The sequence below is a fragment of the Lacerta agilis genome, chromosome 3 (genome assembly GCF_009819535.1).
Source record: "Lacerta agilis isolate rLacAgi1 chromosome 3, rLacAgi1.pri, whole genome shotgun sequence".
NCBI classification, from domain to species: Eukaryota; Metazoa; Chordata; class Lepidosauria; order Squamata; family Lacertidae; genus Lacerta; species Lacerta agilis.
This window is the reverse complement of record NC_046314.1, coordinates 85,612,391-85,635,729: the sequence shown is the minus strand read 5'-3', so window position 1 is coordinate 85,635,729 and position 23,339 is coordinate 85,612,391. Positions and strand designations below refer to the sequence as shown.

Sequence of the window (23,339 nt, the reverse complement as noted above, 5' to 3'; positions counted from 1 at the left end):
GTCTTTAAGGTGCTACTGGAAGGGATTTTTTATTTTATTTTGTTTCAACTATGGCAGACCAACACGGCTACCTACCTGTAACTCAACCTATGCAGTTAGTGGTACCTTGGTTTACAACCATAATCCGTTCCGTAGGTCCGTTTGTAAACCAAAACAGGTTGTAACCCAAGGCTCGCTTTTGCCAATGGGGCCTCCAAAACAAATTTGTTCGTGATCCCAAAAAAGAGAAGGGTTGTAATCCAATAATAGCTTGCAAACCAGGACACACACTTCTGGGTTTGACATGTTTGTAATCTAAAACGTATGTAAATCAAGGTACCACTGTATTTAATATATTTATTTCGAATCCTCCCAAGACAGCTGACAAATGATACCTTGTAATGTTGTTGTCACCATTTTATTAGTGTAACAATTCATTAGGATCCTTCTCACATGCTTCAGCTGCTGTTTATCCTAGCTTATATTCAATCCTCATTCTCATCACAGTCTAAATCCATGCAGCAAAGTTTTGTGAATTTGCAGTTAGGGAAAGGTGGGGGGGACTGACTGACAGAAATGAGGTATGTGACACTCCTGTGTGTTCAACAAAATCTGTTGCAAAGGAAGAGGAAACAAAAGAAAGAAGGAATATGAATTGGGTTGGGTTTTGTTTTTTAATGACCCTGTGTGGAGGAAGACACTGGCTAGGTTAGCCAAATTGTGAGTCAGGGCACTAGAATTGTGGTATCTCCTCTTCCTAATGTTCCAAGAAGGACTGATTTTGATCCAGCAAGCTGGGGGTTCAAAGTCTCAATAAATACACTATAAGGACATATCAGTACAAGGCAAATCATTAGTTTCTTTCACCATCCATACTCTACAAGCTATCAAGGAAAACTTCACATTTCACTTGCTTAAGAAGCACATTGATGCCATGCCATTTGACAGTGAGAGCCTCAAAGCCTTCTTTCCATGATATAACCATTCATGTTGACATACTTCTATCTGTTAATACTCTGGCTATAGTTGCCCCAGTGCCTTAAATGTCAAGAAGTGTCTTCAATAAGAAAAAGCAAACACCAGTTGATGGTCCAAAGATGGTTGAAAGTATGAAGTGTAAAGTCAGCACCTAGAGTAGACAATTCATTGCCAGTACAGAATGGTTTGACTTAACCCCAATTTTCAATAGCAAGTGACAGGCCTTTAAGAGAAAGAAAATAAATTGCAGAGTAGTCATCAACATTATGTAATGTGCCATTTCCTTCTACAAGACCACTGAATGCTCTACGGTTATTCTTACTTGGGGGCAGTGTCAAGTAATCTCACTTGTGCTTCTCTTTACTGGTGGCTTTCAAGAGATGTGCCAGTTATTTCTGGTGTGCTTACCCCTGCTAATTAGTGTTTTAGTATCAATCACTCTAAAAAAACCCAACAAGCTAAAATCACAAATATTGTTACAAATATTTTATCTGTTGAGAAGGGGATGGTAAGCTATATGGATATACCTCAATGAAAATGAAGGATCACAGTTTGATTATGGAAAAACTCATGTGGAGATCAGGGTTCGAAATTAGCAGGGCGCCAGGCGCATTTTGCACCTAAAGATTCTCCATTTGCCAGCACCTCCAAAAGTCTGGGTGCCATTTTTTGCACCTGGCTGACACTCAAGGAATACAGAAATGTATGGGCTTTGAAGCCTCAAAGTATATGTTAAGGATAGACAATATATTAAGGAGTTTAACAATAAAGAGTAGTGTGTTTTGAAAACTGAAGCATGGTACCAATATTTTTTATTGTCCACACCAATTTAAACATGTATTAACAATTTCTGCTAAAATGTGATATTAACAATGTGTTACTTATGTGAATTGCGTATTAATTCATGCTCATCAAAATAATACATAACAAGTGTTGCTGATCCCCACCCCCAGTGGTGACTAGACATTCTGTTTTGGCGCCCACGCCACAAATCCCATAAGCCAGGGATGTCCAACCAGTAGATCACAATCTTCTGGTAGATCCCTGGCTGATCCTGGTAGATTGCGGGATCCTTATTGTGTACAAAAAGTTACAGGGGAAAAGCTTCAAAACCCTGTGCAATCCTCCGCCCCACCAAAAGCTCAACAACTCTGGGCAATCCACCCACCCCACGCATGCTCCTCCTCCCTCCAATGACAATGCGTAGATCACTGCCAGTTTTTTTATATACTGGGAGTAGATCACAGTCTCTGGGGAATTGGACATGCCTGCCATAAGCCTTTTGGCTCTTAGCTTTTCTATCCCAGTTTCTAACACTGGTGGAGATTAGGAAGAGGATGATTATTCACAGTAAGCAGGGACAAAAGCAGAGAAATGGGCATTTGGAAAGAGCCCAAAGGGCAGTTATGGGGAGCCCAGAGGCAGGAGGCACTGGATTACAAATTTGGAATGTATGGGAAGCATAGGTAAAGGGTTGCAGAGATGATAGACATATCAGGCTGGAAGATTCACATGTCTGAACAGAACCATGAATTCAAGGGCAATTCTGCATTTTAAAAAAAGGTTTCAGGAGAATTGGCATGGTTTCCAAAGTGCATTTTAAGGTATTTATTGACCTGTTTCTTCTCTGCTTTCTTCTATTAATTACAACTTCTCTGCTTACATTTGTCTCGGCACTGCAATCAGAGGCCAAGAGATAAACGGAAAAAGGTGGAAGAAAATGCCTTTCAGAAATATTAACATGAGAACACCATAGTAATGTGGCTTTTATCAAGCATTTCTGTTTATCTTATTAGGAGTCACTCCATCTCAACGGTGCCCAACCATCATGATTTATGCAAGCAGGCCCAGAGTAGACTTTCATTATCAAAGGCTTTGCAATCCAGACCAAATCCCTTCTAATCAAAATAACTCAGACCAGGGAAAATCTGGAGAGCGTTCCACTCTCTTCCATGGATGAGATGAAAGCTAGAGCTAAACTCAAGAAAGACCAGGGCAAAGATCATATGACTTTGTGTCTTTGACCTATTCATCTCAGACTGTAATTATGATGTTGCCAATTCATAATAATGTCATGTTACATAAAGGATGTCAACAGTGTGGCCACAAAGTGCATCCAAGTTCTTGTAAATCCCTCTGACTATACACTTTTTGAAGCTCAGACTGGTAATTCTAAAGGCTTTATAGTTCCCTGTTCTTGCAGCAACTTGTCCTGAAACAAAGAAAACTTGTTTTGAAAATGCTTGCCACCCACAGCAGTCTGTTCTTGGGCATTTGACGAGGAGAGGGCCAACCCTTCCCTGACCACAGATAGTCTGGCTGGCTCTTTTTGTGCAACTCCCAGTAATTAACCTTTAAAAGCACAAAAGACAGATAATAGGATGCTCTCAGAGACAGGGTTACTACCTTTCCAGATGCACTGACCCAGAGACACGCACTAGGGGTGGGAATGGTTATAAAAAGCACAAGTGATTTCAAGATATTTAGTTTTATTACTACTTATATAACTGAAGTGATCAGGGCAAAAAGGTGAAATTTAAGAACGCGTAGAAACTGATCCCAAAGAGGTATTTTAGACATAGCGGCGGACAGACATCTGCATGGCTTTTGTGGAAGGTGAAACAGAGTCACTGCATCTCGTGCCATGGAAAAACACTTCAAAACTTTTTGACTCCTTGTGGTTTCGATGCAATGCCTCGTTGGCGACTGCTTTGGAACAACACACAAGGAGCTATGGGCTCTTTGGAGGAATGGCAGAGTATTGATGTATAAAATAAAAACCATGTACACCTTCATGTCTGAAGTACAAACACAACACACATACAAGCAAGCAACACATTGAGACAGATCATAGAATCATAGAGTTGGAAGAGACCACAAGGGCCATCCAGTCCAACCCCCTGCCACATGTAAAGGCCACCATCCAGAGATACTCGCTCACATGGGGGACCCTGATCCTGATAATCAGACAGGCTGCTACTTCACTGCTGTACAGTTTTTGACACTGTTGTCCCCTTCTGGGACCAACCTCCATGCACTGCTCCTGTCAGACTGGTGAGCTTATGTGGTTTCTGGCAAGCTGATTCTGGCATATGTGCTAGCAGTCAAGCACTGAAACTGCTGGTGGTGGGGCGGATCAGAGGTGACTGCCAGAGTTCAAAATTGCTACTTGCTGCTAGGAGCATGAGAGGGTACAGCAGGCAGGAGCTTAAGTTCTGTGAATCAGAACTTGAGCTCCTACACAGCAATGCCAAAATCTCAATGGTGTAGCTTGCGGGATTCTTCAATTTCTGCAACAAATGGACTCAGGGGAGCCAGCTTGAGAGGAAGTAACCCACTCTACCACTGGACAATCAAACTGCATGGCTCTGGGATCCTTGGTCTCCCTCACCTCCATATCTGCCACCTACATAGGCAGCCGCGGCATGTGCACACAGATCCTCCACTATGTGTTTATTCTAAAGTTCAGCAGGAATTTGTTAGATGTCCAATCAGCAGTACACACCTTTCTAATGCATGGTCTTTGGAAGTTGCCCAACTTTGCCAATGGCTAATGGGAGAGCCTGATCATGTGTCCCCAGGTCAAAGCTGGTGTGACAGTCACTCTAACTAAAAGTGGGACAAAAGAATACAATGAAATGTTTGCGGACTTGTCTCGTTTTAACTTATGTACGCCTAGCAGTTTTAAAGTCCTGTTTATTCAGACAAACAACACGAATTTAAAACTGCAAATAGTTATTGTTTCAAGTGCGGTTTGGTATGTAGGTCACATTTCATAACAGGATTAGATGGAACTGTAATGTATCATTATACTCAGAAGTATCCCTATGATCTAGAAAAGAAAGTCTTACGTTAAGCATTTGCTCAATAAACAAAGTTTATGAACATCCCAAGGTCACGTAAAACATCTCAATTATGCTTAACGAAAGATGCAGGCCTTATTAAAAATCAACTTCCATTCAAATTAAGCTCTGTTTACATTGAAATTAACATTCTAAAATCTTTTTCTATTTCTAATTACTGTCATCAACAATACTTTTGTTCCAAAAAAGTAAAGGAAAATTCCATATATTTTGTTTCCTATGCAGTAGTTGTGTTTGACTGTCCTCATGGGACATAAAAGTTTACATTAAGAGATGAAAAGTTTTGTGCGTTCCAAGAGAGCATCTTGTTGGGTTGATCCATCAAACACACTAGTTTAAAATCAGACTGAATGTGTTTGTTTTTCTAAGTCATTATACATGTGCCTTCCAGAACAGGCAATTATTTGTCATAAATCTAGACAGTATCAGTTTCCAGATTCAAATGCAGAGATCAACTCATCATTTCCATTTGGTTGTGTGACGAGCTCCTATGGAATTCCAAAAAGGAACTTTCCCAATCATTTTTGGTTGGTAAACTGGTTAAAAGGGGACTAAGTATTACTGTATTGGCCTGAATATAAGCCTCACTTTCCCCCCAAATTCCGACCATGAAAAGTTAAAGTGCGGCTTATATTCGCAAACTTATGGTAGGCAGCCAGGAGTGCGTGGCAAAAAGCGCCAGGAGCGTGGCAAAGTGGCACCCACGCCGCGCGTAGTCACCCGTCCTCTGCCCCAAGGCTCCCTCCCCCCAGTATGCAGCCAAGAGCAGCGAGGAATGGAGCGACTTACATTTGGGATTTTTTCTCTTTTTTTCTTCCCCTCGCCTCCAATTTTAAAGGTGTGGCTTATATTCGGGCCAATACGGTATTACTCTCAGGTGGATCCATGAGTAGTTGGGCAACTGTACTCAAAGACTCTCTATGAAGATGGGAGTTACTCAAAGCACTGCTGCTGTTCAAGTATTTTACTACTGGGATTATATGAAATATACCAAATATTTAACATGGCAGTATTCTAGTTTAGCATATTCTACTGCAATAGATGAACACTCAAGTTAAAACCAACGTTAGGTAGCAATAATTCTTCAGCTTCTTTTGGATTTCTTTCCCTCTTCCTTCAGGCCAAAAGATGCATGCTGCATGCATGCTCATTTTCAAGGTGTCCACACACATATTTAGGGTGCAGAAGGAAATAGCAGAGAAATATATCTCACCAGATATTCAGTTCACATTCTGGAGAGCAGAAATTGTCTTGTGAAGAATTCCACTATATAGATCAATACATAATTAAAGAGTACTCATTTCTGGGCATTGGGGGAAGCTACACTTTTTAAAAAATGTACTGTTTGTCATAAGAGATCCTATACTTTCATTGAATCAAATAATCTAAATGTAATTATATCCCTTATTTAATACTTGAAATTTTGCTATATACAACAATGCTGAGATGGAATGCTTCAATACTGCATATTCGTTATTTAGAAAACCCTGTATTCCGTCAAGAATTTCACATATGCTTATCTCCCACCATGGCATTAAATCTTTAATCATTGTTTTTCCTTTGCCAAAGTCAAAGATTTAATGAGAAGTGACCAGAAATAAGTTTCCCAACCCTCCTAATTTGGCTGAAATCCACATTATGCATGACAGCACTGAAGATCCCTGGCAGGCACCTGTCAGAAACCAACATACCATGTCTTAAGAGCTGCACTCAGCTATCCAAGACGACACTTTTCAAAATGTACATGAAAAATGTGATTCAACTAGCCAGACACTACTGTAATGCCACCCACCGTCATGAACATACATAGATTTCACTGCAATATAGATTGCTCCTCCATTACAGGCCATCATTTGCATTCGTTTTTGGTCCACTGGTTTTTTATTTGTCTCTACCACAGCATCTATCTAATTAAAGGGGATTTTGTTACAAGAGCTGTTAAGCTAATAATACATTAAGTATCTTAATAATAAAGCATTATGTGATATTAGAGTAAAATGTCACTTCCTTCCACTTTCATCTTTCTGGATGTTGGCATTTTATCCCATCAGTAACTATATATTTTATTTAGAGAACAATTCCTTGAAATTAAAGTGTGCAGATTTAAGGAGGGTAGGCTTCATTAACTCAAAGGAAGTAAATACGGACCTTTAGGGTTCTTTCCCAGAATCCACTCTACTTTCCAGCTCTCAGAATGAAAACTCACTATCAATACTGCTAATGAGATTTGCAGTGTTTAGTTAATTAACCCATTTGATTGAAAGTCATTTCAGCAGAGTTAAAATTTCTCCTTACAATTTTTTTTTTAAATTTAAAATATTATTTCTAACACTAAAAATATTCACAGAAAATGTGGTTGGCAGGTACTTTCATAGAAGAGGCTCTCCTGCTGGCTTCAGGTTTAAAGTGCCCCCTGAAAAGTGCACATCACCGAGTTCCTTTCTAAAGTTTGCCAGAAGGATAGCCTGGAACACGGCAGAAGAGAGTTTTTTCTTCAACTTTAAACTGCAAAGAACAGCAGTAGAAAGGAGTGGCAATGCAGCTTTTTGGCACCTGACATTTTCTTTTTCCTGCATGCACTGGGTGTTGTCATCTATGTCACTTGGGGCGACAGGGTAAGATTCCAGATGCCACAATCATATGTCAGCTGCCCCTGAAAGCCCTCCCCCCCCATCTGCAATGCCCTGGACTGAGTCGGCACTTGGACACCGTGGAAAGAAAATGGTAGCTTCCAGGTGAACTGTGGTCACTGGGGGATCAGAGGGTGGGCAAGAATCATCAGCATGGCAGAACCTAACAAGGCACTGGTGCTCCAGTACCTGCCTAACAATCCAGAATATGGATACCAGGTCTGAAATTAACCATATTTGTGTTTTTGCATAATTTTTCCTGCTTCTCTAATCAAGGGGAGGGGCAAGGAGTTGCCAACCACATAAGTCTTACATTCAAGTATCTGAAATGGTTCATTTAGAGTTAACCAAGTATTGCCCTACATGAAGTTTCTTTGCACCCAAATGAGCTAGAATTTTGCCTACTTCCCTCCCCCATAGACAAGGACAAGATTCTCAAGATGCTGAAACATTTTAACTGCCCTTGCCTAGATGTGTGGGAAATGCCTAATCTGCACTTTTTAGATTTTGGACTACGATATGGAAACATGGCTAACACCAGGCCTCGCCTGCATTTCCTGAAGCCTCATGGGATTTTCTGGAACCGAACAAAGCGTAACTGAGAACAGACGCTAATCCGGCATGCTTCCAATAGCTAAGTATTATGTGCACAAACAAGTAAGCTTTATTTACAATATTCCTACATAAAATTGCAGGCTGAGAGACTGTATGTTCTGTTTACATAGACATGAATGCCTACTTAAGAAGAGAAAAACAGAACATTTTTTTCCCATGGAAACAAAAATGCTGGGTCTGCTTTGTATCTATACCATGAATAGGAGCATTGGTTGTTCACAATTAGCTATATATTTTATGCCCACCATGGATTACCATGAACTGTGTGTTTCAGTAAACTGGCCTGTAGCTGTCTCCATGCATTCCCCTTTTATGCAATAGCAGCCTTTGTTTTGTGAGAGTAGAATTACTCTTGACGTCTAATCTATAGATGTCCTCTTTCCCCCAATCTTCTGTGCTTCATATAGGTCACTGAAGTCACGAGAGAATTTCTGGGTCAATCCATTACAATCTACCTTTTCCTATAACTATCTCTACCCTTAAAATGGTCCTTGCTACTTTCTCATGCCTCCTTGTTTTGCTCCTATGATACAGTTTGTCGCCTCTCCTTTAACTTCCTTCAACTTTCTCCAGCTCACAACCTTACCAATGCACTCACATTTTCTCCCCACGAAATCTCCTATTCATTAATTTGACTTGATCACAAATAGGCATATGGACAGCAATAGATAAGCACAAAAGACCCACATGTTGTTCTGTTTACTACAGTGGTGCCCCGCTAGACGAATGCCTCACTAGACAAAAAACTCGCTAGACGAAAGGCATTCGCTAGCGGAAGGCTGCCCCGCAAGACGAAAATGTCAATGGGGCTGCCTCGCAAGACGGTTTTGTTTTTTTTGCACAAAAACCTCCGCGCTCCATTGCCGCTTCGCTAGAAAATTCGCTCTACGAAGACACTCGTAGAACGAATTATTTTCGTCTAGTGGGGCACCACTGTATTTACATTTTGTTCCATACTACTTCATTCATACTCATGGAAATTTATATACGGGCCTCAAAGAAGATAGCAACTCAAACTGGGTAAGATAGAGACACAAACAGTTTCAAATTATGCCGCCATTACAGCATACTGGCATTCATACATATTTATTTCAGGAATGGATGTTTATTTTCAAACTAAGAATTCATAAATCTCTTTATGAGAGGAAACAAGATTTTTCAGGACAATGTGACTGTACATTGTCCCCATTTGTAAGTACGGGACATAAATAAAGGCTTTATAAGGGGAAATATATGGAGTCACTCTGTATATAAAAAGCAAGAGCAAAAATGGAGAAAGCTTGTGTAGAAATTACTCATCAGTTGGAGGAACATAAGCAGACAGAATTTATAAACAAAAACAGGCAGAGAAAGAAGGTGGGTGTTTTGAACATAAATAGGTAAAAAAGGTAAAGGTAAATGACCCCTGGATGGTTGAGTCCAGTCAAAGGCGACTATGGGGTGCGGCACTCATCTTGCTTCAGGCTGAGGGAGCTGGCGTTTGTCCACAGACAGCTTTCCAGGTCATGTGGCCAGCATGACTAAACCGCTTCTGGCGCAATGGACACCGTGATGGAAACCAGAGCGCATGGAAACGTTGTTTTACCTTCCTGCCGCAGCGGTACCTATTTATCTACTTGCACTGGCTTGCTTTCAAACTTGATAGGTTGGCAGAAGGTGGGACAGAGCAACAGGAGCTCACCCCATCGTGGGGATTCAAACTGCCAACCTTCCGATCAGCAAGCCCAAGAGGCTCAGTGGTTTAGACCAGTGTTTTTCAACCTTTTTTGGGCAAAGGCACACTTGTTTCATGAAAAAAATCACGAGGCACACCACCATTAGATAACAATAATAGTAGTAGTAGTAATAATAAAAATGATAATTCTTCTCATGTCGGAATTGAGCATGTGAAGATGGCGCACCTTGCCCCACCCCCACCAGGCTAATAATAATAAATAACAACTATAGTACTAGTCAGGACTCTCCCCCCAGCCACAGGAACTCAGTTCTGGCACCTCTCAGGTGGGCACCTAAGAGGGAAGGCGTCCGTGATGAGTTCCAGGCTCCAGCACCTCTTTTTCTAGAAAAATAGCATTGGTAGCAGCAGATGCCCCAATGCTAGGTAGGCAGCAGAGGTAGGAGGCGGTGTCGTAGCGGCGGCCGCCTCGCCCCGCACGGCCCACGGGGGTCAGCCAGTTGCTCCACTCGCGCAGTGCCCAGATGTTGGGTACGCAGCTCAGGTGTCGGCACAGCTGCAAGAAGCTGCCGGGCTGCCGCTGCACCCGCAGCCGCCACTCAGCCAGTCCCGAGGACGGCGGGAGGCGCTCGGCTGGCAGCAGGCGGGCCGGGCCCGCGGTGGTAGCGGCGGCATCAGCCACCGGGCCGGGCAGTACCAAGAGGACTCCAGCTTCTTCGAAGGCCTCGCGGATGGCGCAGAGGCGGAAGGCCATGTCTCCTGGCAGCGGCGAGCCCAGCTCCAGGCGCTCGGCGGCGAAGAGCGGCGCCCTCGGGCACTCGCCCCGCACCGAGCCCAGTCCGCAGCGCGGCCCGCCTGCCAGCAGCTGCAGCCAGTCGGACGAGAAGTCGGCCGCGTCCGCCACGCCGCCCGCGAAGACGTGAGCACTGGGCAGGAAGGCGCTCCGCGGGCTCCGCCGCAGGAGGAGCAGCTCATAGTCAAAGGCGCCCACCGCCGCCGTGGGCCGAGGGGGAGACGCGCCCAGCCCACCTGCCGCTAGCAGCAGCGTCGCCACCTCCCGCCAGTGCCGCAACCGCCAGCCCATGTTTTCCCACGGAACACCAGGCAACATCTCGCGGCACACTAGTGTGCCGCGGAACAGTGGTTGAAAAACACTGGTTTAGACCACAGCGCCACTCAACCATTTCACTCAACAATGGCATTTAAAATTAAGTAACAAAAGTTGATAAAATAGCCTGTAAAAATACCAACCATCAACTTGTATTATTTTTACTAACAAAACCTGAACAAGGGATTTTATAGGTGTTTCCTAATTTTTATGAAAAAAAATAGAAAACCTGAGAAAAGATTCCAAGTTTCTTAAATGAAAATGTTCCCCACATGACTTTAATGCATAATGAAAGCTAAATATGAACATTCAAGAGACTTAACAGAATAAACCCAACCTCTGAATATCAAGACTAACAAACAGGGCTTGGTTCCTTGCAAGCATGAATGAGATTATGTTGTGTATAGCCTTACTGTCTTAAGTCCTGGCATAAGAATATCATAGAATCATAGAGTTGGGAGAGACCACAAGGGCCATCCAGTCCAACCCCCTGCCAAGCAGAAAATACCTTGTTGGATCAGATCAAAGTCCACCCAGTCCAGGATCTAGTCCTGATTCCAACAGTAATAGGAGAGATGCCTCTGGGGAACCCACATTTGAAGGTAAAAATGTTTGGTCTCAACCTCCAGCCCGTGGTATTAGGAGGAACACCACCACTGACCTCACATTTGAAGGCCATTGCTTGATTATACGAACAGCTTTGTCAGTCCAATGGTCAGGGCAGAGAGCACAACCAGAAGCAGTGAAAAGGAGGGAATAAAAAATGATCTGTCCCTGGCTTTTATGATGTCTTCCCCAAACTTTTGAATAAATTGTGAAGGCATTGCATTTTAACTTGTTCATTTAAAAAAAAAGGTCTTATAATAAGAATTTACAGTGACCTCTGTGAATTCTTATACAGTACTACTACACCTGTCTATGCTGCCTAATATTTTGTGGGAGATAATATTGATTTATAACTGCTTCTCTTGATCTTCTGAGTAACACCCATGCCAGTACCCTGGAAGGGCAAGATAATAAGGACACACCCAACAAGACAATGAAAGGTAGGCATGTTTAAACTGGCAGCACCTCCCATGAAGGATCGATGTCTTTAAAAATTCCCACTGCAGTATATCACCATAAGGACAGGTACTATTTGACAGTTCTGTATTTTATAAAAGTAGGAATTCTCAAGCACACTGGTTAACTATGCTGCAATTCACCATTGCAGATAGTTAAAAATGCTGTATACTGCACTCCTTTGTGAGAGGTTTTTTAATGGTTTATTCCATGACTATGCAACAATAAGCAAAACGCAAAACAGAATAATCAGCCAGCCTGAATTCAGAACCTGGTCACCTTCAACAGTGAAGCAAATGCAGGTGTACAGTTCCCTTCACATATTACTGAATATGTGTTTCCATAGCTGAAGCTGTTTCACAAGTTCAAGGATGTCACCTTAAATTGACAGCCTTTGTTCAAAATGACAAGGAATCTTATTCTCTTCCCAGGATGCTTTCAGATTTCCATGTGCTCACCCTGAACTGCAATCGATACCTTCATGCAATAATGACCAGCCCACATGCTTCAAAACAAAACAAAACAAAACATGAGGTGAGAAGCCCCCTAATTATCTGGTGGCACTTCTACCAGACACTTTATTCATCCTTAGATTAATTTAAATCAATCATGTCACTGATCACAAACTGATAGCAGAATTATAGTCCTTTATATTCCCCTGGCAAAAATTATTTATTTATTAACAAAATTATATACTACTTCACTGTAAAAGCAAAACAAACAAAATGCCCTCTTAAGTGGGTTGCAGAAAATATATAAAAACATCAAAATTGATTTTAAAAAACTAATTAAAAATAGGTATTTAAACATTCAAAGTATGATTGAAATCAGCAGTAGTTAAAAAGAAATAAAACACATGTAAATTCTGTTTGTCTGGTCAGGCATGACTAAATGAAAATGTTTCAAGCAGGTGCTGATAAAAAGGGTACAGAGAAGGCCCCTGTCTGATGTCAATCACCAGGGAGTTCCAAAGTGCAGGTGCTGCCAGACTAAAAGATCGAATTTTTTACCAGTGCGGAGTGAGTATTACGCAACACCTGCCATAATGCCAGTTCTGCAGATCAAGGCGGTCAAGTGGGCATATATGGATTAAGATGACCCCACAAGTAAACTGATTCCAAGCTGCTAAGGGCTTTATGTGCTAATATTAACAACTTGAACTTGGCCTGGTAGCAAATCGGCAACAACTGTACAGAGATGTTATATACTGGCAGGGTCTCGCTCCTGACTGCAACTGTGAGGCAGTATTATTATTATTATTATTATTATTATTATTATTATTATTATTATTATTATTATTATTATTATTTATTGGATTTATATACCACCCTATACCCAGAGATCTCTGGGCGGTTCATAGAAAAGATCAACATAAAAAGCACAATATATATAATCAAAATAAAAGCAACTACCCAGTAACACCCCAATTGCATTCTTCTGCATCAACTGCAGTTTCTGGATCAAATGCAATGGAGCCCCACAGAGAATGCACTAATGACATGTAGCAATCCACATGTAACAAAAACATTTCTATTTCGCTGAGTTTATACAATGGTATCAGCATATTCATCCATTAATCACAACTAAACTAAACTAAACCAAATGGTGCTTTCTGCTATATTTCAAGGAATGATCAAACCTGCAGGTACTTCCAATAATTTAACTTCTTTATTTAGCTGAAAACATCACCATTTAACTGATCTTCACAACCTGAGCCACATCCCTTTATTTCTGAAGGCACTTCAGAATTCACACCCATTGCTTCCTTTTTTCCTACCTACTAAATCACTTCAAGTTCGCCACTTAGATATGGTGTACTATTTTATTTTTGCAACTCGCTGATCTCTTAACATGTTGCTGTTTCAACAGTTTTGCAATTTGACAAGCCAATAGAAAGCACCCACAAAGGGCCGCTCGGGACTTCATGGAAAACATGGTCTCCATGGGGCTGTCCCTGAATAAGTTTGGCCCAACTCATAGTCGCGGACATGCCTTAGACCTGACGTGGGTGATCTGACACTAAGTAAAAGTGAAACAAAAGAAGTGCCATAGTCAGATCACTTCCTGGTGCAACTGGACTTCTCTGCGTCCCTTCCCCTCTGCAGGGAGGTGGGACTGATTCGGATGGTCTGCCCCCCGCCACTTAATGGATCCAAATGGTTTCCAGAGAGTGGTAGGGGATATTTTATACCATGTTCATGGCCTTTCAGCTGATCCCCAGGTGCCCTGCTGGAATACTTCAAATACTTTGACCCTTGATGTAAAGTGAAACAAAGCAAAGAGTGGCTTAACGATGTAGATCTGCTCAATATTGCCACAATAAAATGGATAAATACAATTGTATAATCCCACTACAGGTTTCAGAATAAGAAAATAGCCGAAAGTAACAATTACATGCCTGCCTAAGCTGGTGGAGGTGGCCTTGGAGGTGGTGTGGAGAACCCCAAGGCTATAGTTTTGGGGGACTTCAATATACATGCTGAGGCAGCCTTATTTGGAGCAGCTCAAAATTTCATCACTGCCACGACAATCATGGGTCTGTCTCAGATTATATCTGGCAAAATGCATGTGGAAGAACACACTTTAGACCTGCTTTTCTGTATTAGTGTTTGGTGGGGGAGCTGACAAAGACTGCTGTCATGGATATATTACCCTCTGATCAGGCTTGGGCTGTATGCTGCAGGGTTTGGGGCCAATGTAAACATGTACCACGGGTGATGTATGGAGCCAGATAGCTTCCTAATGTCCCTGGGAGAATTTCCCACAGATCTGTCCAATGGTCCTGCCAGAAATTGGGAGATTACTCATGCTACCAATATGGTTGCATTGACATGTCTGTCAGCAAGTCACTGAGTCATGTTGGCTCCTTGGTATTTCAAGGAGATGAGGGCAATGAAATGGCAGAGTCAACAACTGGAGGACTTGAGGAGAACATGGCCGGACAGAGATGAAAAACCCATTTTTAAGTTTATCATTTTTATGTTGGGAACTGCCCTGAGATATACTTGATGAAGGGTGGTACAACAACAACAACAACAACAACATCAACATCATCATCAACAACAACAACAACAACAACAACAACAACAACTCTGCAGCAGTGATGACAGTCTGCCCAATGCCAATCAAAAGACCTTTTTAAATTGGTAAGGGGCCTGGGTGCTGGGCCCATTGAGTCTGCAAAGACCAGTTGTGACAAATTTGCACTTCATTTAAGGAGGACACCCGGGAATTGGAAGGTCATGTAATGGGGAGGGGAGCTAAAAGGAAAAGGAGCTAAAGTCTGGCGGTAAGGAAAAGGTCTGGAGGGAAGAAAGTGAATGGAGCAGGGTGTATCTGCATGTAATAAAGTAGCTTAGGCTTCATTCTCCTCACTTTCCCCTAATCACATTTCAGAGGCGGTTAGCTAGTTCAAACAGAAAGCAAACTACATGTATAGTATATTGCAGTACTACCCCACAGAAAGAGAGATGACTTACTTTGCTCTTTTGGCCATCTCATTGCCATCCCAACGTGGACTGTAGGGGTAGTTTTTCTGGGCCTGCGAATAGAGCTCCCCACTGTTAGTGAAGTGATAGACAGACTGAAATGTTAACGTTGGCTGGTCCCGAGGAAAATAGAGTGGGAGGTCAACTGCAAAGAAAGAAAAAGACGATGGGTTAAGGGATTTTGTTCTTTCTTGCTTTCATCTTCCGCATTTGACACACAGATTAAGAAACTTCTAAGCTTATCAGTGTAACATCCACAGCAAATCTTTAACATTATGACAACGTAAAGCTTCCTTTCACTCAATAAACTCAAATTGTTTTATAAGCTCTAGGTCGGGGGCCACAAATACGCTCCTTCCCTGGAGGCTTTTAAGTAGAGGCTGGATGGGCCCCTGCCTTGTATGATCTACTTGAGATTCCTGCATTGCATGGGGTTGGACTAGATAACCCGTGTGATCCCTTCCAACTCTATAATTCTATGATTCTATTCTTTGTTGTTTGCGCTTTGTATTTAAATTCCATTTTCTTTATGTGTTTGGTTGTTATTTTAAATTACTTTTCCCTCAAGCATCAGGTTTCTTTTAAAAGCAAAATTTATTTGTGCAAGTGGTATAAAGCAGTGAGAGAGGATAATAAAACTTCAGTGAAGAAAGTTAACAGTATCTGTTGTATTAGTTTCATTTGTCTTTTTACTAAAGAATCCTAAGTTTCCCATTATCTAGATTTTTAAAACCTCTGACTTACTGAGAAAGGCACTAATAGCAGTTTTCTTCTTATTAAGTAAGTCAAAAGCTTTGTTTTAAGAGCAAAGTATATATCACTGAAGTCATGTTTAAAAGCATAATAAGAGACATGACTGTCAATTCAGAGAAGCTTTCCTTTGCGGTGATTAGTCTTTCAGTGATTGCTGAATCCCCCACCCACCCCAACCACAGGCCTGTTTCGAAGAAAAAGGGAAGAAAAGGAAGTTAACTAAAAAAAACCCACCAAGGTTCTATTATGTCCAGTTATTGAATCATGACAAAGGTCCGTATAGTTAAAGCTATGGTTTTCCCAGTAGTGATGTATGGAAATGAGAGCTGGACCATAAAGAAGGCTGATCGCCGAAGAATTGATGCTTTTGAATTATGGTGCTGGAGGAGACTCTTGAGAGTCCCATGGACTGCAAGAAGATCAAACCTATCCATTTTTAAAGAAATCAGCCCTGAGTGTTCACTGGAAGGACAGATCCTGAAGCTGAGGCTCCAATACTTTGGCCACCTCATGAGAAGAGAAGACTCCCTGGAAAGAACCTGATGTTGAGAAAGATGGAGGGCACAAGGAGAAGGGGACGACAGAGGACGAGATGGTTGGACAGTGTTATTGAAGCTACCAACATGAGTCTGACCAAACTGTGGGAGGCAGTGGAAGACAGGAGTGCCTGGTCCATGGGGTCACGAAGAGTCGGACACGACTAAACAACAACAAAATTGAATCAATGTGCATGATCAAGTTGACCCCCATGCCTTCTCAGCTTTCTTGCCCATAGTACATTTGTACTTCTAGAATCCCACCTTAGCGTGCAGCTTCTCCTGACCCCAAACCTCCTGTGAACAATTTCACTTCTTAGTCCCAGCTGATTTCCAATTTCTTACAGAAGTTTCCGCTCGCTACCTGTATTCATGAGCCCCCTCTAAAGTTGAGAACTCACCCCACATGAAATATAAAAGATCAATATAACTAGATACAAAATTGAAAAGTTTAACACAAGCCTTGGAATGTATTTATTTATACATACAGGTATGTATTTATTTCATTACATTTCTATCCTGCCTTCCTTCCAAAGAGTTTGAGGTAGAATAAATGTTTTGTCCCCACAACCTGTATCCTCACAACCAGCCATAGGCCAAAATGTAGACACAGGCCAAAGTAACACAGTGAGAAGCATGGCTGAGCAGGGATCTGAACCATGTCTGTCCAAGTTCTAATTCAACATTCTAGTTACGGCTCCACACTGACTCTCATACCACCAAATCTGAAACAGCCTACATTTCATCTATGGGAAGTCCAACAGGAGGAGGAGAGGGAAAGGAAAAGTGGGGGGGGGGCAGGGGAAGATATGCACATACACACTTTATTATTTCTTAAAAATAATTAACCTTCGCCCTTTGCTCAAAGGTCCTAGGGCGGAAAGACATAAATTCAAAACAAAACGTAGCAATAAAATAAAAAAAATAGGAAGCTAAACACAACATTCCAGTTATAAATTAAACCAGCAAGAACAAGAACTCAGGTAGCCAATACACCTCTCCCATCCTCAGAAGCCTGGGCCGATGAGCTGACAGCAGCGGTTGGAATAACATGGGGATTTTTACCTGCTGAGGTTACCAGTCAAAGGCTTAACAGGTTGGAAAACGAGCGAGGTCCCAACTAAAGAAGAATGGTAACTTAAACTGATGCAATATGTGCAGCTTGCAGACTTATGATATGGAATAAGAGAACAAGAAGAACATACGTTTAAAGAAGACTGGGAAATGTTTATTGAAATTGTGTACACTTGAAAACGTTGGCAGCATTAAGATAAATTCAACAGTGCAAATAAGCTTTGATGGATGTAGTAATGGAATACTGAATGGTTTAGTTTATGTAAAATATGCAGGGATTTATGTTATGCAAAATGAACCATGGAAAGAGAAGAAGGGAAGTCATTGATATTTTAAGGTTGTTTAAATGAATATTCTAAAATGTAAAACAGAAAATTTAATAAAAAGTTTAGAAAAAAAGTATTTACAGGAGAAGGCTGATGAGGGATTTTGAACAAATATTGGGAGTTAAAACTATGTAGTCCTAGGAGGGGGTTCAGGGCGTAAGAAAGGAAGGGCAGAAACACTTAAAAAAGCAGGACACTTGAGCAGCAGAGGCAATATGAGTCTGAGGAACGAAAGTCATGGGGTGGAGGATAAGGGACGGGGACAAGTCTGTGCAGGGCTTTAGCGGTAAGAGCAAGGAGTTTTTATACCAGATGGTGGGAAGGAGCTGGGAACACAGTGTAGAAAACTGAGGAGAAGGATCATTTGGACTGAACGAGGCGAATGACTTTGGCACATCTCAGTTCTCTCACCTCTAGCTATAATTCTCCTTCCAAAATAAGGTTGAATTAGACAAGGCAGGAGATAACCAGAGCACAAACCTAGAGTTTCAGCCAAGAGGAGAAAGAGATATTTTGCTATATAGAAGTGACAAGGCTTTGCAACAGAAAAGGGGGAGCAAAGATAAACCCAAGGCTTCTATGCAGAATTACTGGCGATCATAGATTAGATCAAGGAACAGCTCTAATAAAGACAGAAAATGCTGACTCCAGCATATGCAAACATTTCAGACAGCTTACTACATGCCCAAAGACTGCCTGAATTTGGCTTGAGAATCTGAACTTTGCAAAACCATGCTTAAGTCCCCCCCCCCATGTTTTCTAGGTAAAAAAGTATGTTAGCATTCATGTCAATTGCTGCAAATACTATTTCCAAACAAGTTGACTCACAGATACCTTGGTGCTATGTCTGTAGACAATAGATGCATGAGTCATGTCTGTAAATTCCTGGAAGTGCTAACAGACCCCTTGCTTAGTCATCTTTTAAAGGCATGACGAGTTCATGAGCTCTGTAAGTCATAATAAAGGGCTCTAGCTGTATACCATCTCTCCCCCCCCCCCCGTTACATTCTGTATAGCACAAATTAAAAGTCTAAAAATAACTTCATACATATGAGTCACTTCATCTAACACGTTTACACAACTTGTGTTGTTAAACAGTGATAGCTAGTCAGGAAGGTATAATTCTGTCGCCATGCTAAAAATAAAAAGGAAAAATGTGTCAGTGGAAGACATGAGATTTATTTGACCCCAAGAATATAAATGCTTTTTGAGGAATATTTCCACGAAGTCTATTACAAGCCACAAAGCTCCACAATAATTAATTTTAAGGAACCTCCAGCCCATGGATCTAAATAGGCCTGCCAGGCCTCTCCATTTAAGCTAGCTGGGCCAAAAGGGGTTTCTGAAGTACCAATCAGCAGGTTGTCATGGCTTCTGAAGAAAGCATGCAATTCTTCTGAAGTCCTAATGATCAGTTGATTTGTAGAGCTAAAGAAGTGCTTCACACTTGGCTTCTGAAGCACTGAAGATCAGTTGACTGAAAATGACAATGCAATGAACTGAAGTTCCACTGATGAGACGGTTGTTGGTGCTGCAAAGTGCTGTCCATCTCTGGCGCCACAGAAAAACACATTCTTTGTCCACACAGCTTGATGTCAAACTGCATGGGCAAAGGAAAACAGCGCATTTGATTTTATGATGAAATCAGGCAACTGTTAAGTGGCCCACTGGCGTTGGGGGACATGCCCAGAAGTTCAAAACGGCAACAACTCTTGCTGCTGCATTTTTTGTTTCTTTTATAAGAGTGTGGTACAAAAATTAAAATTATTGCCAGCAGTATTGAACAAAAGCAGCGAGACTCAAATCCAATACTTTTTGCCTTACAGAGAGGACCACAGGGTCAAAATATGAGTATTTCAAATTTCTCACTCTGGTATATTGCAGCTTCTTAAATTAATTAGCTATAGAATAAGGGTGAGGATTTATTTTTTTCCACACCCTGCAGGTGAACTTTCACAGATGGGTGACACAACCCACCTGTCAATCAAATGATGCCATTATTGACACCACATGATTACCCGGTAACAGGTGGGTTGCCTCATGCATGTGTCAAAACCCTATATTCAGGGCTCCCAAGTGTCTGACACCCAAATAGCTATTAGGCGCTTGGGAACTGTAGCATAAGGGGCATTGCTGGCCCAATGCTCTACACCGGGCTAGCAAAGCACTTCTTGCTCCCATCTCCATCAGCTGATGGAGTGGGGGAGAAGCTGGCATTTTGAAAGCATCTGCTGTGAGACCAAAAAGTCCATCTCTCAGCCAATACCTGCAAGAAATTGAGACTGCTTGCTTTGACTGGGTGGGACCCGTTTGGCTATGCATGATTTATCCTTGGTACGCATGCAGCCGGTACACAAAGGAACCCCCACCCCCAATAAGCTGATGTCACAAGTGACACCAGCTGATTGATATGTGAGCAGGGAGAAAACAGTCTTGCATGTCAAATTGGACACCCTAGCTGGCCAACCATGGCCCATAGGCTGGAGTTTTCCCACTCCTGCTAGAGAAGTATTGTGAAAACCTTACTCCAGTAGGGATCAGGGGCAAAAAAAATCATGTGTTACAAATACAGGCAGTGGCTTCTTGGTTCAGGCCAAAAGCCAGCATAGCCCTTCATTCTATTTCCAACACCAAACAGCAAGATTCCTATGGCAAGCTCACAAGAAGGGAATGACAGAAATAGAGCTCTGTGTTTGCATACCCAAAGAGCTGATACTTGGGGGCATGCTGCTTTTGAACATGCAAGTTCAATTTAGCCGTTATGTTTAAAAGCTGCCAAGATGTTAGGCTGCGATTCTTTGGTCACGTACAACTTCTGTTGCGCATAAACAATATTTGAGAAATTTGATCTTTATGAATCACAACATGAACTGAACTGACCCTCATCTTGCCAACTAATATGCGGATCAAAATGTACATGCGGAAATGGGGCAGAACGGGATTATGAAAATTATTACCACTTATTAAATTTGCATGCCACCCTTCACCCAAAGATCACAAGGTGGTTCGCAAATGAAAATGAAAGGGAAATGAATGGACCAGAAAGCTCATGTGAAACCCATGCAAGGTAGCTGTGATTACTACTACTGGGGAAGTTCCATAACTAAGTGAGAGACAAGAGATTGCTGACCCAGGCATTGCCCCTTTTTAATGCTGGCCTTGCAAAGCTTCGGAGAAGTGGTGTTACCCCTCTCTGATGCTGGTCTGGCAGCTCCACCCCCCCCATCAAGCCTGACCCAGGGGTGGAAACAGGGGGCTCCTGTGGCACTCATCCACCCAGCAGTGCCTCTCACCCCAGTGCGCGCATGCACCTCTAGAGGTAATCGCAGCCACCATGACTAGTAGTCACTGATAGCCATGAATTTGTCTAATTCTCTTTTAAAGCCATCCAAGTTGATGGCCATCACTGCTTTCTATGGGAGCAACTTATCTCTCTTTTAAAGAGTTTCAACGACTGTAGGCAGCAAGCAAGGTTTTACTCCATTATAATTTATCACATTGGTAAGAATGTGCATTTAAGACGATGACTATTTTGAAGCTCGCAAGACCTTATTAGGTTTCCCACGATATTCTGCTGACAAACAACAGCTTCCTGGCACTTCATCTAGTTATCTGTTCCTAGTTATTCATTGATCTACTTTGAATTATTCCTTTAGGATTCAGAATTTTAGGAGCTTGCTTAGTACGTTATGTATCAGGCGGGACACCAAGAAAGTCAGTAAATGAGGCATACACTGATGCAGATGGCTCTAAGGAATGCTCCATATTGACATTGCTTTGCTTGAAGCTAACCTAGAACTGCATGACAGAAGAAGCAGTGTGCATGTTACACAAAGAAGACAGAAACAACAAAAAATGTTTGCACTGGAAACACTGTGGTATGTTGCAAGCAAGCAAACAAAACCAAAAGGAAGGAAGCAGAGAAATATAGGGGTCCAGTGTGTTAATAATTGTCTAACTGTAGGTGACCCAGCAATGCATTGCTTTCTATTACAATAGCTCTATTCATATTTTCAACCTCCTCCTATACACTGGGCTTGTCTCCCATGTTTATAAATCCTAAGAGAAAGATAAAGTAACTTCATTAAAGGTAAACATATAGTAAGAACATAAAAAATACAGTTTGGCTTTATCTTTCTACTCAACCTATATTTGACTAAGACCCTCCCAGTAGATTAGTTACCTATTAATTCATAAATAAATTGCTGTACGGCAAACAAACACCCTTGACAGTTCAACATATAGCAAATGAGTTCAATTCACTGTTGTGCTATGGAAAGAGGTTGGTGGCTCAGTTCTACAGATGATTACTTGGAATGAAGTTTTACTGAGTTCAGTAGGACTTGCTTATCACAAAATATACTTAGAAAGTTACAGGTAGGTAGCCGTGTTGGTCTGCCATAGTCAAAACAAAATTAAATAAAAAAAATCCTTCCAGTAGCACCTTAGAGACCAACTAAGTTTGTTCTTGGTATGAGCTTTCGGGTGCATGCACACTTCTTCAGATACACTGAAACGGAAGTCACCAGACCCTTAAATATAGTGAGGGAGTGAGGAGGGGTATTACTCAGAAAGGTGTGGAAAACCTATCAGTCAGTCAACAGGTTTTCCACACCTATCACCCATTCCCACCACCCCTCTGAGTAATACCCCTCCTCACTCCAATTCAAAAGACTGAATTGACTTTGTGAAGCATGGCAATTTAAAATTTAACGAGAACTTATTCCACGTTCTTTCTGACTTCAAATATCTGAATTTTAAGTAAGCTTAAATTACAATCTATAGTTTTCTTAAAAATAAAAAATAACAAAAAACCATGAACCAACCAACCATGTGGCTTGAGGAAAATGAATTACGTAGTGCAGACAATCCTTCAAAACTGCTCCATGCAAAAACAGAAGCTCAAATCAAATCTAACAACCTAGTTTGACTACCTACAAGAACAAGCAGTGGCAAGTCTTGGTTTGCCATTTTGTCCAGATGAAAAGAACTATGGTCTGTGCAAATTGTAGTTTACTTCCTTTTTACAAAAAAAGCAAACTAGAAACGGAAGCTTGTAATCTCCCACAAGTAAAGAGGAAGATGGAGAATGCAAGACTAAGGCTTGTCACTTCTTATTCACATGATGTAGTTTGTGGTTATGCCTGAATTGAATCACACTTTATCAAAGTAATGTAAATTTCTGTAGAACAAAATGCAACATCTGTAAGACCTGGACCTGGAATTAAGGTCATATGCTAAGTAGAAGAATC

The 23,339-nt window shown here is 41.7% G+C and overlaps 1 protein-coding gene across 1 annotated transcript in view; it reads right to left on the bottom strand.

Annotated features, from left to right (window-relative positions):
* The window catches only part of BABAM2 (BRISC and BRCA1 A complex member 2), a 116,399-nt gene that overhangs the window by 5,336 nt on the left and 87,724 nt on the right, over positions 1 to 23,339 (bottom strand). The window contains exon 11 of the mRNA XM_033144605.1: positions 15,390 to 15,543. Coding sequence (XP_033000496.1) covers positions 15,390 to 15,543 — 154 coding nt within the window. The remainder of the gene's footprint in view (positions 1 to 15,389; positions 15,544 to 23,339) is intronic.